Source organism: Fukomys damarensis, unplaced genomic scaffold (assembly GCF_012274545.1).
Source record: "Fukomys damarensis isolate Sample0158 unplaced genomic scaffold, DMR_v1.0_HiC HiC_scaffold_31, whole genome shotgun sequence".
Lineage (NCBI taxonomy): Eukaryota > Metazoa > Chordata > Mammalia > Rodentia > Bathyergidae > Fukomys > Fukomys damarensis.
Window position 1 is genome coordinate 4585567 of NW_022900943.1, and position 17680 is coordinate 4603246.

Genomic DNA, 17680 nt, shown 5'->3' on the forward strand with positions numbered 1-17680 from the left:
AAGGTATCTAAATATGAAGAAACACAGATAGGTCAGAAGATTACATCTGCTCGCTTCTTATAAACAGAATAAAAATAGATATTACCAAGGCTTCAAAACTTCAAACTCTCCAAAAGCAGAGACCTCCTATTATTAAAAAAAACTATCAATTAGCTAAGATGCATAAAGTAAAAATAAAACTAGTTAAATATCTGTAACATAAAGCCATAAAAAAGATATCAGCAAGTATTTTACAGGGGAAAAAAATCAAAGCTGTGTTATTCAAAAAGATATTTTATAAAGTTTTTCAAATTAGACAGACTAACTTACCAAAACTTCTACCAACAAAAAAGAAATCATAGTTAACTAGTATTTCTTCACAACTATAAGCCAAAATGTTTTTAGTGATGATCACAGTATTTTATAGCATTTTAAAGTGACATCTACATTTTTATTGTAATATTCAAAAATTAAGTCCATACTAATCCCCTTTATGAAGTTATTTATAAACTATGTAGTATTTTTAAGTGGTGATATAAAATATTATGATCTATACTTATACTGGCCTGAAAACACACCATGAAAAATAAGTTTAAATTTTTTTTTTATTTTGTTTTTTGAGACACGGTTTCACTATGTAGCACAGGCTGGCCTCAAACTCACAGCAATCCTCCAGTCAGCCTCCTGCATACTGGGATTACAGGCATGTATCACCATGCCTAGCAGTTAAAACATTACTTAGAACATAATTTCTTTTTTTTTTAGTATCGGGGATCGAACTCAGGACCTTGACCTTGAGAGGCAGGCAGCAGCACCACTGAGCTAAATCCCAGCCCTAATTTCATTTTTAATTAATTTTCTAACGTTATAAAAAAATAAAACTATGTATAGTAAGAATGTAATTTTATCTTTGCCTAGATCACGCTTAGCATTACTACTGAGAATTCCTATGTACCCCACACCCAGTTTTTGCCATTATTCACATTCACATCAGTATGGTACAAATAACACATTCTAAAAAGAAAGAGATCTGAGTAGCTATTTCTCCAAAGAGGATATACAAACGGCCAATAAGCACATGAAATGGTATTTAAAAGCATTAGTCATTACTGAAATGAAATTCAAAACAAAAAGATGCTGCTGTGGTTTAGACCCAGAGCCTCTTGCGTTGGGAAGATGACTGGACTACGCAGCATTTGGGCTGACTTGTACTGCTGTTAAAGGTGGGATCTGATTGGAAGAGGCAGGTCCCTGTGGGTGTGACCCAGAGGGTGTTTATCTCCCTTCCTGGTTCTTCTGACTCTGCTTTCTCGCTTCCGTGACATGAGTAGCTTTCTTCTATCCAGGCTCTTCCACCATGCAAAGACTGAAACTTCTAAAACATGAGCCAAGATAATTTTTCTTCCCCTAAGTTTCAGATGTCAGGTATTTTCTTCCAGTGACCAAGACAGATACCATTTCAAACCCAAGAGAGTGGTTATAATAAAAGACTAGACATTAACGAGTGGAACCCTAAAACACTGCTAGTAGGAATGTTAAATAGTGCAAATAATCTGATGGTTAAAAAGGTAGTAATCACAGGGAGACATGTAACCCAGAAATTCCATTCTCAAGAGAACTGATAACATATCCACTCAAATACTTGTACATGAATGTCCACAGCAGTATTATTACTAATAACCAAAAAGGAAAAACAATACAAATATCCATCAGCTGATGTATATGTGTGTGTGTATATGTATGTATGTATGTATGTGTGTGTGTATGTATATATATATATATATATATATATATATATGCAAAATGTGGTATATCATACAATGGAATACCATGCAGTCCTAAGAAGAAGCTGAAACATGCTACAACACGGATGAATATTGAAAACATTGTGCTATGTGAAAAGGTCAGTCAGAAAAGGCCACCTGTTATATAATTCCACACAGAATAGGCAAATCTATAGAGACAAAAAATAGATTACTGGTTGCTAGGACTCAGAGGGACAGGAAAACAGGACGGTGATGGCTAATAAGTATTAAGTTAGGATGATAATTGTACAATGCTGTAACTACACAAAAAACTAGTGAATTATGAGTTTATACGTGTAAATTTTGGGGGCTTTTTTTGTTTTGGGGGACTGTCCTTTTGTGTTTTTGTTTTTTGGATTTTGTTTTGAGACATGGTCTCTCTCGTGGTTCAGGCTACTCTTGAACTCACTATGTAGCCAGGCTGGCCTCTAACTCACAGCAATCCTCCTGCCTCAGCCTCCCAAGTGCTGGGATTACAGGCGTGTACTGCCATACTTGGCTATGGGTGAATTTATAGGACACAAATTAAACCATATTTTTCATTTGTACATTGATGTTCCTTTCTCATATGAAGTCTCACCTTAAAAGCATCCACAAAACCAGTTAGTATAATTCAAATGACTAAATTTGAATTTAATATCACTTTTGCCACTTCAGATCCAAGTATATTAAATCTTTTCCTATGTTGCTTCCTCAGCCTTATGAACAGTTACTCTCACATTTCCCAAATATTCCATGAGAATTATGTTTAAACTGACAGATTTTAAACTCAAGGGCAAAAGATAAAATCCTTTATTCAGGTACAGAAATTTGCAAAAAGAGCCAAATAAAAAAATAAGTATTCCTCAAAATTAGTTCTAAGCTTATTGTAATGTAAAATTTTCTCATCGTTTTTTTGGTTTTTTTTGGTTTTTTGAGACAAGGTCTCACTATATAGTTGAGACTGACCTGGAACTCATTATGTAGCCCAGGCTGGTCTCAAACTCACAGCAATCCTCCTGCCTCAGCCTCCCAAGTGCTGGAATTACAGGCGTGTGCCACCACGCCCGGCAAATTTTCTCATTTTAAATCACTATATCAATAACATATAAAAGAATGATGAAACATACCTCAAATTCTTTTCTAAGACGCTGTTCTCGTTGAGTACTAAATTCAAGTTCACTTGTTTGTCGCTGTAAAAGGTCAGAGCACTCCACATGTTCTCTCTCCAATTGTTCTACTTTCTTGTGCATATTTTGTACAGCACTGTCTTGCTCCTGGAAAATAATTCATATTTATTTCAGTAAAGTCCATAAGCCATCCATGACTAAAAATTACCATATAGAAAACACAGTAAGTCTGTGCTTCAACCATGTTAATTTACATAGGCAAGAGAGGCCTAAATATTTTTCCACAGTGTTTTGAAATATATGTGTTTTAATAAGCACTACTGGAGTCTTACTATTTAAAAAAATCTGATACATATTACAACTGAAAATGTATATAGCAGACTAGAATGCTATGTTAGTTCAACTGGCCTCTGAGGGTATTTACATAACGCTGTAGTTCAACTGTCATACATAATGTTTACCCTTCTGATTAAATTTTAAAGTATTTAGTAATACAAGTATATAAAGCCCCTTTGTGTAATAAGGAATGATTAGCTTGAAAGCTTAATAACGACCCCTGAGAGATTTTTATAAGAGCTCATTTTTATAAGCACACAGTTGATGCTTGTAGCTTTTAAAAAATTGTATCCACTAGATGGCTGTGTTTCATTTCTTCTTCGATTTTCACAAGGTGTTCAAACAAAGAGGTAACGTGTCAAAGGTATTTTCCACGCTAATCTACTCATCCTTCTCACTTCAGTCCTCTACCTGAGCCCTCTGTCCCACTTTTCCTCACCAGCATACTCTTATTCATAGGCATACACACATGTATCTGTGCATGTTCCCAGGAATTCCTACTCAAAGATAGCATTAAAATCTAGATAAGTAATTCTCAAACATAATTCTTTCTCAAAGATTGTAGTTTGGAAAGTATCACTTCTACACACAAAAACCCTTTTAAACACAGAACTAAACAAGGAACCATTGTTCTTTTTTTTTTTTTTTTTTTTTTTTTTTTCAATACCAGAGATCAAACTCGGGTCCTTGCACTTGCAAGGCAGGAGGCAGAAGAACCATTATTCATTCTCTATTACAGGTCTCTCTCTTTCAAGCATTTGTTCAACATCGCTCTTAAGTTATATGCCTTCATTTAAAACACATAATCTCCAACTTTTTAATTCTCCACTTACATAGTACATATCCTTTAATGTGTATATATCACAATTTATAAGCTTAATCACAAAGTAAACCAAACAATTTGAAATAAAAATAAAGAATCTATAACTAAAAGATCTTTACATCCTTTTTGATCGCCAATTACATCACTCAATATTAATCAAAGTAAAAGAAATTATTCAGGGTGCATTGGGGGTGTACTTCAGTGGTACAATGCCCACCTGGCATGCATAAGGCCCTGGGTTCAATCCCTAGCACCAAAAATATTATTCAGGAAATCTTATAGGATTAGTATATTTGTAAGAAAACATAGGCAATGGTCCCTCAAGATCTGAGTACAAGGAAGTTGGGGAAAGAAAAGAAAAAAAAATGTGACTTATGGCTTGTAATTCCCATTTTTTTGATAAATAGTAAAGATAACATATAATCTTTCTAAATCCCATTATAGTAAACAAAGAATGTGCCCATTATTCTGTGTGAATTGAATTTAATCCTATTTTTTAAACCTGGAAAACCAAAGACGAATCAATTAGACCTTCTTATGTTTAATCTGAAGGTTTTACCTTCATGATACCAGATCTTTATTACAATTACCTATAAATTGCTTTTTTTTTTGAGACAGGGTCTCACTGTGTTGTTGAGACTGACCTGGAACTCACTATGTAGCCAAGGCTGGTCTCAAACTCACAGAGATCCTCCTCCTACCTCAGCCTCCCAAGTGCTGGTATTACAGATGTGTGCCACCATGCTCAGCTAAACTGCTTCTAAATAAGAGTATTTCAAGATGTAGTTGAAACTAACCTAACAATTGTATTTTCCAGGCAGAGGTTAAGAAGTCACATATAAGGGCCAGGGATTTAGCTCAGCAATTTGGTGGCCTGCCTTGCAAGCACAAGGACCCGAGTTCAATCCCCGGTACAAAAAAAAAAAAAAGAAGTCACATATAATTATTATTCATTTTCAGATACAGAGAAAATCATATACACAAACATACATTTCTCTAGAAAAAGACACTCAATAGTACAGATTTTTAGGAATTCTATAAAAAGAAGTCATGTTACACTAATTTACTGACTATATTCAATTAAATTATTTTGATTTTCTACAGTTAAGCCTACCTGACATTTATTATGGTTTTGTTGTTGTTTTGGTACCAGGGATCGAACTCGGGCCCTTCTGCTTGTGAGGCAGGCTCCTGAACCACTGAGCTAAATTCCCAGCCCTATTATGTATTTTTATATTCTATCTTTTTTTTAATTTTGCTACTTTAGGTTGGCTAATATTTGTATAATATTTTTGCATGTATATTCATGAGTGAGATTCCTGTAACCCTGTCAGTTTAGAATCAAGATGTTATCACGATTCTTCCATTCTCTGGAGGAGTTTGGTTTTTTTCATTCATTGCTAAAGTAATATGGGTTTGAAGTTTTTGACAATGACTCAATTTAATGGTTATAGGACTACACAGGTTTCCTATTTTTTACTTCTTAGGTGGAGAAATGGGAGTGATTGTATATGTATCATGTTTGCGACATCTCTTGGTCTCTCTCTCTTAAATACAACAAAATGTGATACTGCATCTGAAAAATATCCCCAACATGAGAGAGGAATCTAAAATTAAACAGAGGGGGGAGGGGCTGGTAGAAAGAGATATGTGAAAAGGAAGTAACTTTAAAATACCCTCAAAGACCATAAGCAGCTCTAAAATAGCAGGTAAAAAAAAGCCACTACAAGTCCTTTCCTCCAAGAGCCAGGCATGTCGACACACATCTGTAATCCCAGCACTCTGGGAAGCACAAGGATCACAATTCTGAGCCCAACTAGGACAACTTAGTGACTTAACAAAACGTTGTCTCAAAAGCAAAAAAAAAAAAAAAAAAATTGGGGATGTAGCTCAGTGCAAAGGCCTTGGTTCAATCTTCTTTAGCATGATAATGCATAACTTCAATTAAATTCCTTCCTCTAAGGATAATGTTGACAAATCTTTCCTATGAGTACCAGATCCATCAAGGAACCAAAGTTGTTGCCAATTTCCACAGTGATACGAGTGCCTCAAATATGTCTTCAAAACAATTTCAAGTTAAGTTTCAGCTATTTTGTTCTATTTGAGTCGTCATACTTCCTTGATACTAAAACTGTACGATCAAAATGTCCTGTTTTTCCGGTCTGTATATAAACTGATAGGTATATTTTCCTTAATTGCTTCTATAAACCACACACTTTATGTCTTTAAAACATATTCTAAATTGGTACTCTAAGAATTGACAACAAAAAATATATACCTCTTCTAGGAACCCTAAAGCTCTCAAAGTAGACTTTTTTTTCCCAATTAGTCCCACTTATGCAGCCAATCCAGACCTGCCCATCTCCTCATACCTCTTCCACAATTCTCAGCAGAAATATAAATGTAGTCTCCTCAAGAAAGTGAAGTAATAAATATTAAACAAAGGTGCTTAAAATCCATTATCTAAATTAATTTTTTCTTTCAAACTGGCAAATTAATTTCAAAAGTTCAGAGAGAAATTACTGAAGTAAGCAGATGTCCAAAAGAATTTGCTTCCCTTTCTGTGCAAAAGGGGTTTAGTTTGATATAATACATTTATTTCTCCTTTTGTTTCTTATACTTCTGGGATCTTGTTCAAACATATCTTTGCCCATTCCAACATCCCAAATCATTTCTCCTATCCTCCTCTTCTAGTAGTTTCATAGTTGCAGGTCTTAAGTCTTAAATGGATTTCGAGTTGACTTTTGTAACTAGTGAGAGAGGTCTAATTTCATTCTGCATATGTATATCCAACTTTCCTAGCATCATTTATTAAAAATACTGTCCTTTCACCAGAGTGTATTTTTAATGTCTTTGTTGAAAATCAGCAGACTAGAGAAGAACAGGTTTATTATATATGCTTTATTCTGTACCACTGCTCTATGCATCTGTTTTTATGACAAAACCAAGGTATTTCGATTACTACAGCTTTGTAATATATTTTGATACATTGTCTTCTGATTTGTCGTTCTTGCTCAAGATTGCTTTGGCTGTTCCAGGTTTTTTGTGGTTCCATATAAATTTTAGGACTTTTTTTCAAGTTCTATTAACAATGTCCTTGGTATTTTGAAAAGGATTGCATTGAATCTATAGATTGTTTTATCTCCCAATAACCGTCTGTACACTAAGCATACACCTGCAAAAACAAAAACACTTGCTACAGAAGCACTGAAACAATGTAAACTTGGAAAGAAATTTAAATCAAGAAATAGTTAGAGTTTAAAATTTTGGGGGCCGGGGATTTAGCTCAGCGGTTCGGTGGCCTGCCTCGCAAGTGCAAGGACCCGAGTTTGATCCCTGGTACCGAAAGGGAAAAAAAAAAAAGATTTTTTTTTTAAACCATAATTTTTAAAAATTTTTAAACCATACAATAGTTAAATTGAGGTAGACTTCCAGGAAGATGGCGGAGTGGTGAGCACCAGAGAAGAACAGTCTCTCCAAGATTCAGTGTCCAGGCACTGGAATAAAGCAACATGGGAAGAAAGGGAAGAGGGAAGTGGATCTAGGGACCCAGCAAGGATCTGAAGAACTGAAGGCCACAGGAAGAGCCAAGAGAGACTTTAACAAAGACGAAGAAGGAGGTGGCAAGTGGCACTTTCTACCTGAGCCCTAACTCATGTGGGAAGAGCAGGCCAAACCTGCAGATACATGATGACTACTGGATGCCCCAGAGACCTTCACGGAGAAACACACCAGTGGAAAGGAGAAGTGGATGCAGTGGACTGCAGTGGCTGGTGAGTTATTCAGTTTCAAGATGTCACCCAGGAGAAGGCAATTGGCCAGTAGCCATGTTGGAGAGAAACCAACTCAGCACAGCCCAGAACTCAGAACAACTGCTGGCTCCATCTAGCAACTCCCAGAATCGGGCTGAGGCAGAACTGAGTTCATTCTAGGCTGTATTTGATGCTAGTGTCATTGTTGATTGTACTACATAAGCCAGGGTGACAAAAATGTGCTAATCAGTTGTACCTCCTGGTATACCAAGACTGAGATTGCTTAAAGGTTAAAAAAAAAAAAAAAAAAAATGCAGGTTGAGCAAATCAGGTTCCAGCCTTGCAACCAGAAACCAGCCTGAATTTCAGTGAAACTAAAGGCGCAGGTTTGGTGGGATTATACACTACCCTGCCGTAAATGTATGGCCGGCTTGCTAGAATTAACCAGTAAGGATTTGGACTCTAGGGCCCACTCAGTTTACCAGTGACATCAGAGACACACCTTGAAGGAGACCTTGTTTTTCTTTTTATTTTTCCTTTTTCTTTTCCTGTTTTTGCTTGTTTTTTCTTGTTTGTTCTTGTTTTTATATGAAGGTGAACATTATTTCTAGTTTTTTTGTTGTTCTTTTTATATTTCCTTCTCTCTATCCTTCCTATCTTCTTCACCAGTTTCCCAGTCTGCATAACCTTTCTTTATCCTCTAGCTTTTCCTTCTAATCTCTTCCTCTTCTTCTATTTCTCTATTTCTCCCCTAACCCCTTCTAAATTTTCTTCCCTGAGGGTAAAATCACCATATTGAGGGAATATTTACTGTATACAATTTTCTGGTTTGTTTTAGATTTTGTTTTATAAGCACAAATATAGTTCATGTGGTTAAAGGTAGTAAGTCACTAGTTACTATAGTTTGTCATTTTCTAGGCTTTGTTTGATGCTATTGTTACTGCTGATTGTACTACTTTAGCCAAGGTGACATAACTGTGCTAATGAGTTGTTCTTCCCAGTATATCAAGACTAATACTGCCTAAGGGTCATAAACAATACTAGAGGCCGGAGCCAAAGAAACAGGGGCTAGGCCAAATAGGCAGCAACTTCTCATCCCCAATAAATTGAAGGGGTAAGGAACTTGCAAGAGACTCAAAACCCAAAAGCCAGCTACATCTCTGAGAAGTACTCATTTCCTAAAGGTTCTAAACACTAGTAATAGGGCCAAGGATTTAGCTCAGTGGTTCGATGGCCTGCCTTGCAAGCGCAAGGACCCGAGTTCAATCCCCAGTACCAAAAAAAACTAAATACTAGCAATAAAGCTAGTTGTCATAAGCAATTTATAAGAATTAACCCAGAAATTAAAAATTTTTTAAAAATAGAAAATGATAAGACGCTTAAACAAGATGGAACCCCAGACTTCCAGCTCACCAAAGACAAACCCAGGATACAATGAGGTGGAACAATTTGAAAGCCACCCACCTGGACTCTCTGAAGTAGTAATAGTATAAGTAACAAAGCAGATGAATGAGCTTCTAGAAAAAAAATCAAGTCAGAAATAATTTCTCAGATAACCACAGAGATAGTGACCATAATAAAAAACTTGGTTAGTGACTCTAGAACAGATACAGATTAAAAAAAAAAATAGAGGAGCTCAGGAAAATGATACAAACAATAAAGGCCAAACGTTAAGAAAAAAATGGAACCCATGAAATATATTCAAACAGATATCCAGGAGATTAAAAAGTCCACTGGAAGTATATGCAGCAGAATGAGCCAATGTGAGGATAGAATATCAAATATGGAAGATAGGATTGTGGTTAGCAATCACAAAAAGAAAGATTTCTTAAAAATAGCAAGAGACAAAAAAAAAAAAAATAGCAAGAGACCATGAAAATCAACCCAACAGCTGCTGGATGATACAAAGGAGAATAACATAAGATTGATCAGCGTCAAGGAAAAGGCAGGAGATAACACAAACAACATAAAAAACCCATCACAGAAGTAATAGCAGAAAACTTCCCAAGCATGGAAAAAGAATTTCACATTCAGATCAATTAGTCATGATGAAAAACATCTACACCAAGGCATATAATAGTAAAGATTCCAGAAATTCAACACAAGAACAGAATATTAAAAGCTGTTAGAGAAAAGGAACAATCATGTATAAAGCCCATCAGAATCACAGCCAACTTCTCAACATAAACATTCAAATCAAGGAGAGGTTGCAGTGAAGTATTTCAAGCCCAAAAAGGAAACAACCTCCAACCCAAATTCATGTACCTCACAAAACTATCAAATTGATGGAGAAATAAGATACTTCCATGACAAAGACCACCTGTAGAAATTCATGACCACCAGCCGCGTGTGATGGTGCACGCCTGTAATCCCAGCACTCAGGAGGCTGAGGCAGGAAGATCGTTGTGAGTTTGAGACCAGCATGGCTACATAGTGAGTTCCAGGTCAGTCTCAACTACATAGTAAGACTCTGTCTCAAAAAGCCAAAACAAAAAACAAACAAACAAAAAAAGGAAATTCATGACCACCAAACCGCACTACAAAATGTTTTAAAGGACATTCTAGAAGGAAATAACAAGGACTACAACTCCATGAAATCCAAAAGAAAGAATCTACCAGCTAAGGTAAGCAATTATATAGAGGAGGAAAAAGGGAAGCAATAACGGAAAAATAACACGACAAGGATAAGTCAATGCACATCAGTTAATAGCCATCAATGTAAATGGTTTCAATTCACCAATCAAAAGAAATAGACTGGTAGAATGAATCAAAAAGCAAAATCCAACAATATGCTGCATACAAAAAAATATGCTTTAACTCCAAATGAAATTCAAAGACTGAAAGGCAAAGGTTGGAAAATAATACTTCATGCAGAGCTGGGGATTTAGCTCAGTGGAGCCGCCGCCTGCCTTACAAGTGCACGGTCCCAAGTTCAATCCCCAGGTACCAAAAATAATATTATTATAATAATAATAATAATACTTCATGCAATAAGAACCTGTAAAAAAGCAGGGGTAGCTATTCTATCTGCAGACAAAGTAGATTTCAAATCAAGAGTAACAGAGAGATAAAGAAGGTCACTACATCCTTATAAAGGAAAGAATCCAAGAGGAAGAGATAACAACTATAAATATATATACACATCAAATACTAGTGTACCCAACTATATAAAACAAATATTAATGGATATGGAAAATCAAATATGCACTAAGACAATTGGAGTACAATACCCCACTGTCAAAAGCAGATCAACTACATTTAAAAAAAAAAACAAAGAAATATCAGAAGTGAACCAAACTATTGAACAAATGGGCTTAGTAGATGTCTATGGAGTGTTCCACCCCAAATCAGAATACATATAAGTAAAGGCAAAGGAATTAAAATTATCCCATGTATATTATAAGACCATAGTGCAATGAAATTGGAAATCAATGGCAAAAGAAACCAAAAGAACTTCATAAATACATGAAAATTAAATAAAATCCTCTAGAACAGCCAAGGGGTCACAGATGAAAGAAAAAATTAGTTTTTATAATTAAGCAGTAATTCCAGTATAACTTACCAGGACTTATGGGACACAATGAAAACAGTCCTATGAGAGAAATTTATACTGGTGAATTCTCATATGAGAAAAACAAGCAAGTGCAAATAACCTAACATTGAACCTCAAACTTCTTCTTCTTCAAAAAAAAAAGAGCAAGTCAAGCCCTAAGCTCATCTGAGGGAGGAAATTATAAAGATCAGAACAGAATTAATGCAATTGAGACAGAAAACCACACAAAAAATCAACGAGTTGAAGAGTTGGTTCTTTGAAAGATTAAATAAAACTGACAAACCCTTAGCCAACCTTATAAAAAAAGAAAAGACTCAAATCCATGCAACTAGGAATGAAAAGTGTGGAATCACAATATACTACAGAAATCCAGAAGATCATCAATACCTACTTCAAGAACCTGTATTCTAATAAGATGGAAAACACAGAAGTGGACACATTCCTAGATACACATAAATTACCAAAATTGAATCAAGAAGATATAAAAATTCTAAATAAACCAGTATCAGTCAATAAAACTGAAAATGTAATAAAAACCTACCAGGGCCGGGGATTGAACTCAGCAGTGCTGCCACCTGCCTTGCAAGCACACGGTCCCAAGTTCAATCACTGGTACCAAAAAATTAAATTAAATAAATAAAAACCTACCAACAAAGAAAAGCCCAGGCCCTGACAGATTCACTGCTCAATTCTATAAGAAATTTAGAGAAGACCTAATGCTGCTACTTCTCAAACTCTTTAACGAAATGGAAAGGAAAGCAATCTACTCCCAAATTCACTCCTGGAAGAAGGCATTACCCTGATACCAAAATCAGAGAAGGATCCAACCAAAGAAGAGAACTATAGGCCAATCTCTCTTATGAACATACACGCAAAACTCCTGAATAAGATACTGGCAAACAGAATACAGCAAATCATCAAGAAGATTATATACCATAACCAAGTAGGATTCATCCCAGGGATGCAGGGATGATTCAACATATGAAAATCAATAAATGTAATGCACCATTATCAACAAGGCCAAAGACAAAAACCATATGATCATTTCAACAGCTGTAGAAAAAAATCTGACAAAGTCCATCATCTATTCACGATAGAAATCCCTAGAGAAAATTGGAATAGTCTTTATCTCAATTTTATAAAAGGCCATATGACAAAACAACATCCAACATCATACTAAATGGACAAAAACTGAAAGTTTTCACTTTAAAATCAGGAAAAAGACAAAGATGCCAATTATCACGACTTTTATTCAATATAGTTCTGGAAACAGCCAGAGAAATTAGATAAAAGAAATAAAGGAATGAGGATAAGAAAGAAAGAAGTTAAATTATCACTATTTTAGGATGACATGATATTCTACATAGAATAGCCCAAAAACTCCATCAAAAAACTTCTAGATTTAATTTTCAAATTTAGTAGTATAGCTGGATACAAAGTCAACCCTCAAAAGTCAACATCATTTCTGTACATGAATAACAAATTCACTGAGAGAAAAATTAAGGAAACAACACTTGCACTATAGCATCCAAAAAATGAAATACTTAGGAATCAATTTAACAAAGGAAGTAAAAGACCTTTACATTGAAGGCTGCCATATTCTGAAAAAGGAGATAAAAGAGGATATCAGAAAAGGGAAAGCTATGCCTTTTTCTTGGGTACGAAAAAACAATATAGTCAAAATGGCCACACTCCCAAAGTTGTTATACAGATTTAATTCAATTCTGATCAAAATTCTAATACTGTATCTCACAGAATAAGAAAAAACAATCCTAAAATTCATTTGGAACCAGAAGAGACCTAGAATACCAAAAGCAATTCTGGGCAGCGAAGGCAGGACAGGGGGCACCACAATCTCTGACTTGAAATTAAACTACAAAGCAACTGTGATTAAAAAATAAAACAAAACAAAAAACAGCATAGTACTGGCAAAAAGACCCGAGGATCAGTGGAACAGATTAGAAGATGCAGAAACAACTCCAAACACATTCGGCCATCTTATCGTAGACAAAGGAGCCAAGCACTTTCACTGCAAGAAAGATAGTCTCTTTAATAAATGGTGCTGGGAAAACGGAGTTTTCACATGCTGAAGACTAAAACTGGACCCATGTCTCTCACCAGGCACTAATCTAAAATCAAAATGGATCCAAGATCTAAATATTAAAACACTAAGTCTTTTGGAAGGTAGAATAAGCAGAACTCTTGAAGACGTGTGTAGGCAAAGACATTATGAACAAAATCCTGATCACACAGGAAATATCACAAAGAATCAACAACCGGGATCTCATCTTTATAAAAAGTGTTTACACAGCAAAAGAAACCACCAACAGAGTGAAGAGACAACCCATAGAGTGGGAAAATTTTTGCCAACGGTTCCTCAGACAAAGAACTAACATCCAGAATATATGAAGAACCCAAAAAAATCAGATCCCCAAATTCAAAACTCAATCCAAAAATTGACATCTAAAATGAATAGACACTTTTCAGATAAGTAGAAACAGCAAACAAATGTATGAAAAAATGTTGAACACCACTGGTCATTAAAGAGATGCAAATTAAAACAACACTGAGATTCTACCTCACTGCAGAAAGAATAGCCATTATCAAGAATTCAACCAACAACAAATGCTGGCAGGGAATTTGGGGAGAAAGGAACCCTTCTCCACTTTAGTGGGAGTGCAGACTGCTGCAACCACTAAGAAATCAGTGTGGAGATGACTCAAAATACTAAAACTAAAGGGCCAGGGATTTAACTCAGTGATTCCGCCATCTGCCTGGCAAGCACAAGGACAATCCCCAGCACAAAACAAAAACTAAAACTAAAACTAAATGTTTCATTCAACTATTCTCTTTCTTGATATCTTCCAAAAGAATTAAAAGCATCATAGCACAGCAATATATGGACACCCATGTTTATAGCAACACAGTCTATAACAGCTAAATCTTGGAAATAGCCTAAATGCCCATCAACCAATGAATGGATAAAGAAGATGTAGTTTTTTCTACAATGAAGTACTACTCTGCCATAAAGAAGAATAAGCTTGAGACTTTTCTAGCTAATAAGGATGCACCTTGAGACCACAGTCTTAAGTAAAATAAATCAGATAAACATGTTTAAATATCATATTGTTTCTCTGGTGTGAGAAACTAAAAGTTAAATAGGACAAAAATGTATAAAAGATATTGGAAAATGGGAAGAGAATGTTCAAATAAGAAGGGACAAGGAAAAAAATGGAAACAAAGCCTTTGTAAACAGGGAAGGGAAGAGAGGTTCAAGGGCAGGGAAGGGATGAGAAAAAAGAAGCAAGACGTTATGTTTAGGTGCAAACTCCCTATGAATGTTATCACTATGTATATCTAAAATGTACCAATAAAATATATTTTTAAATAGTTAAACTGAGTGAACTAAAAACTATTTTATTACCTTGCATACATCTCACAATACAAAGTAGAAAGACAAATTAGACAATGCATGATACTCTATGTATGTTCATAAAAGACACAAAATACTGAAAAAAATGCACGATACACTGTCCATGTAATCAGATAAAAAATTAAAAGACCAACTTCAGAATGGAAGTTGTGTTTGAAGTGGGATGGTGTTGAGATAGAGAAGTGATTCAGTTTTCAATGATATAACTAAGTTTTTTTTGGTACTGGGGAATCAAACTCAGGACCTCGCACTTGCCAGGTAGGTACGGTGCCACAGAACTAAATTCCCAGCCCATCTGTTTTTATTTTTGAAGCAAATATGACAAACACTAATGTAACTTACGTGGTAGACATTGGTTTCATTAATACTACTGGTACTGGTCATATTAATTCCTGAGAGTTTTTACATATGTTCCACTACTTGACTTCATGGTTTTATAAATATAATCTAAATCTGAGATGCAAGAGAAATTAATCCGCCTCCCTTCAAATAAATTTGATGTTAAAATTCTTGACATGGCATTTAGCTTCTAATCAAATAAAAAGCTACCTGTGCTCGCTTCAGCAGCACATATACAAATCAAAAGCTACCTGGAGGTCCTTGTAGTAGCAAAGTAAGGTGGGGGTGAAATCATACCAAGGACATTTGAAATTGAGGGATATTTTTCTTTTATCCACTAGAGGGCGCAGTTGAGCTTAAAACTTTAAATGAGATTTGTTTTTGAATTTATTTTTAACATTTTTAACATACCACATTCTGCTGTTTGAAAAATAAACTTTTATTTCCACATCTTCCAGAAACAGAGACCAAAAGGAGTAATTCTTTCTATATACACACATAAGCATTTCTCAGAATCAAAAATATAGTTCCAATTCCGAAATTTTTAGTGTCAGAGACAAAGTACTACTTTCCTTGCTTATAAAACATTAATAGTTACAACATTAATCTAGTATAAGATTACCTCATGAAAGAACCAGAACAAGTTCTTCCTCTCTAAATTTCCAAAGCCAGTTCTACATCAAAAACAGTTTGTTAACTGGTACTATCTTTGTATCACATCTATCATAACTGTAAAACCACACACATGCAGCCCAGCAATTATACTTGTAAGCATTTACATAACAAAGTCACTGTATAACTGCCTGTTACGGACATGGATTTTGATAAATCTTTTCCTTTTGGGCAGGTAGGTTGCTGGGGACTGAACCCAGGGCCTCCCACACTCCACCACTGAGCTAGCTCAATGAGCCCCAGCTCAGAAAATCATTTTTAATTATAGCAAAAAATCTTGGAAGAAAAATGTCTATCAGTAAGATGTTACTGAAACATATAAGGAATACCCACATAGCAGAAAAAATAAAATACTAAGGCATGGACATCCAAAGATAGATGCAAAAATATTATTCACCAAATATATTAATATATGTTTATACATCCTGAGGTCAAGCGTATAATTAGAGGGGAAAGGAAGATGATCTTCACTTTCTGCTTTTATATTTCCCTAAGTTAAGGACATTTTTACAATGATCACAACTTAATTTTATAAGTTAGTAAAATTTTTTCCAGTTTGGAAAAAAACAGGCAATTCCAATGCCAGAGTAATTTTCTACACCATTTGCTAACAGGACACCACTACACAGTTCCCAAAAAAAAAAGTACAGACAAATGCTCCTAGCTGTCCTTGATCACCACTCCAAGTTGTCCTAGATCACTCCTGAGTATGGGACGTGAGCATCCCAGTCCCTAACAGCTATCTCATCACAGAATCCACAACCCCCACCCACTTGCTGAGCCCTCTCTCCTTTTCAATCCACATTTCCCAAACCACTACAAACCACCCCCAATCACTAGCTTAGTCATTACTACACCAAATTTGGAAAATAAATGAGAAAAAAATAACCTGATATTCCCTGATCAAACTATAGAATTTTGGAAATTCAGTAACAAGTCATCTTGTGAATGCTTTCAGTATTACTGATAAATTACACATTAAGATGAACTGAAAAGCTAGGGGCATAAAGCTTTACATCCAACTGTCCCACAGCTCATGGCAAATAAAAATAGCCAAAGTTCACCTTGCAATTGTACAGAGAAAAATAAAACAAATTTTAATTTTTAAATATAAAATTTAACAAACATATTTTCAAGATTAACAAACACATTGTTCTAAACTCATCATGGCTTTGTTTTGAAATTTCAAATAATGCTAAAGACAAGCAGAATTTTTATAACCTATCAAAAGAAGAACCAGGTTTTTTCAAAAATGAAAAACACAATCCTAAAATAAGGTAACTTTTGAGGTAACTCCAATAAGCGTTGAAACTAATATTTGGAAAACATAGGATGTAGCTCAGGGTTGCCACACTTGCCTCACAAGCGCAAGGTCCTGAGTTTGATTCACAGCACAAAATAAAATAAAATAAAATAAAATTTGGAAATATATGCTTCTATTTAGCACCCCAATCCCTGGGAAAGAAAAAGAACATAGCATAAAACTAAGATTTTTCTTTTTAGAGCAAGTCAGAATTCTAAAGGCCCAGATGAGAGAAATATTATACTAGCTTTGTCTGCTAAAGATAGGGTTTCACTAAGAAGGGGGAGTGGTTTATTTTTAATAACGACTCCCTTAGAGAGCTACACAAAGAGAATATTATATGATAATAACACCTAACTACAGGGGATGAAAAACTAAATCCATCTACAGCCAACAGAGAAGAAATTTTACTTTATTCTTCAAGTTGTTTTATAAAAGGCTTTTTAATATACTCAGGTGATGGTTTCTAAAGGAAAAGTAGTTTTCTTACGTTAACATAAAAATACAAGAAATTAAGAAACAAAGCTCTGGCATTTCAGTTACCAAATACAATCAAATTTATATACAATAGTACCA

At 35.1% G+C, this 17680-nt stretch overlaps 1 protein-coding gene across 14 annotated transcripts in view; it reads right to left on the minus strand.

Annotated features, from left to right (window-relative positions):
• Nucleotides 1–17680, minus strand: part of Ccdc171 (coiled-coil domain containing 171) — a 339562-nt gene that overhangs the window by 294428 nt on the left and 27454 nt on the right. For 13 of the 14 annotated variants that reach the window (XR_781535.1, XR_781536.2, XR_781534.1 and 10 more), the window contains one exon: nucleotides 2894–3040. Coding sequence is in view for 11 of the 14 variants with exons in the window: in XM_010630948.3 (XP_010629250.1) it covers nucleotides 2894–3040 (147 nt within the window). In the remaining 3 variants the exon portion in view is untranslated. Of the gene's footprint in view, nucleotides 1–2893; nucleotides 3041–7106; nucleotides 7228–17680 lie in introns of those variants that run through there. The other variant, XM_033757684.1, reaches the window with a different exon arrangement.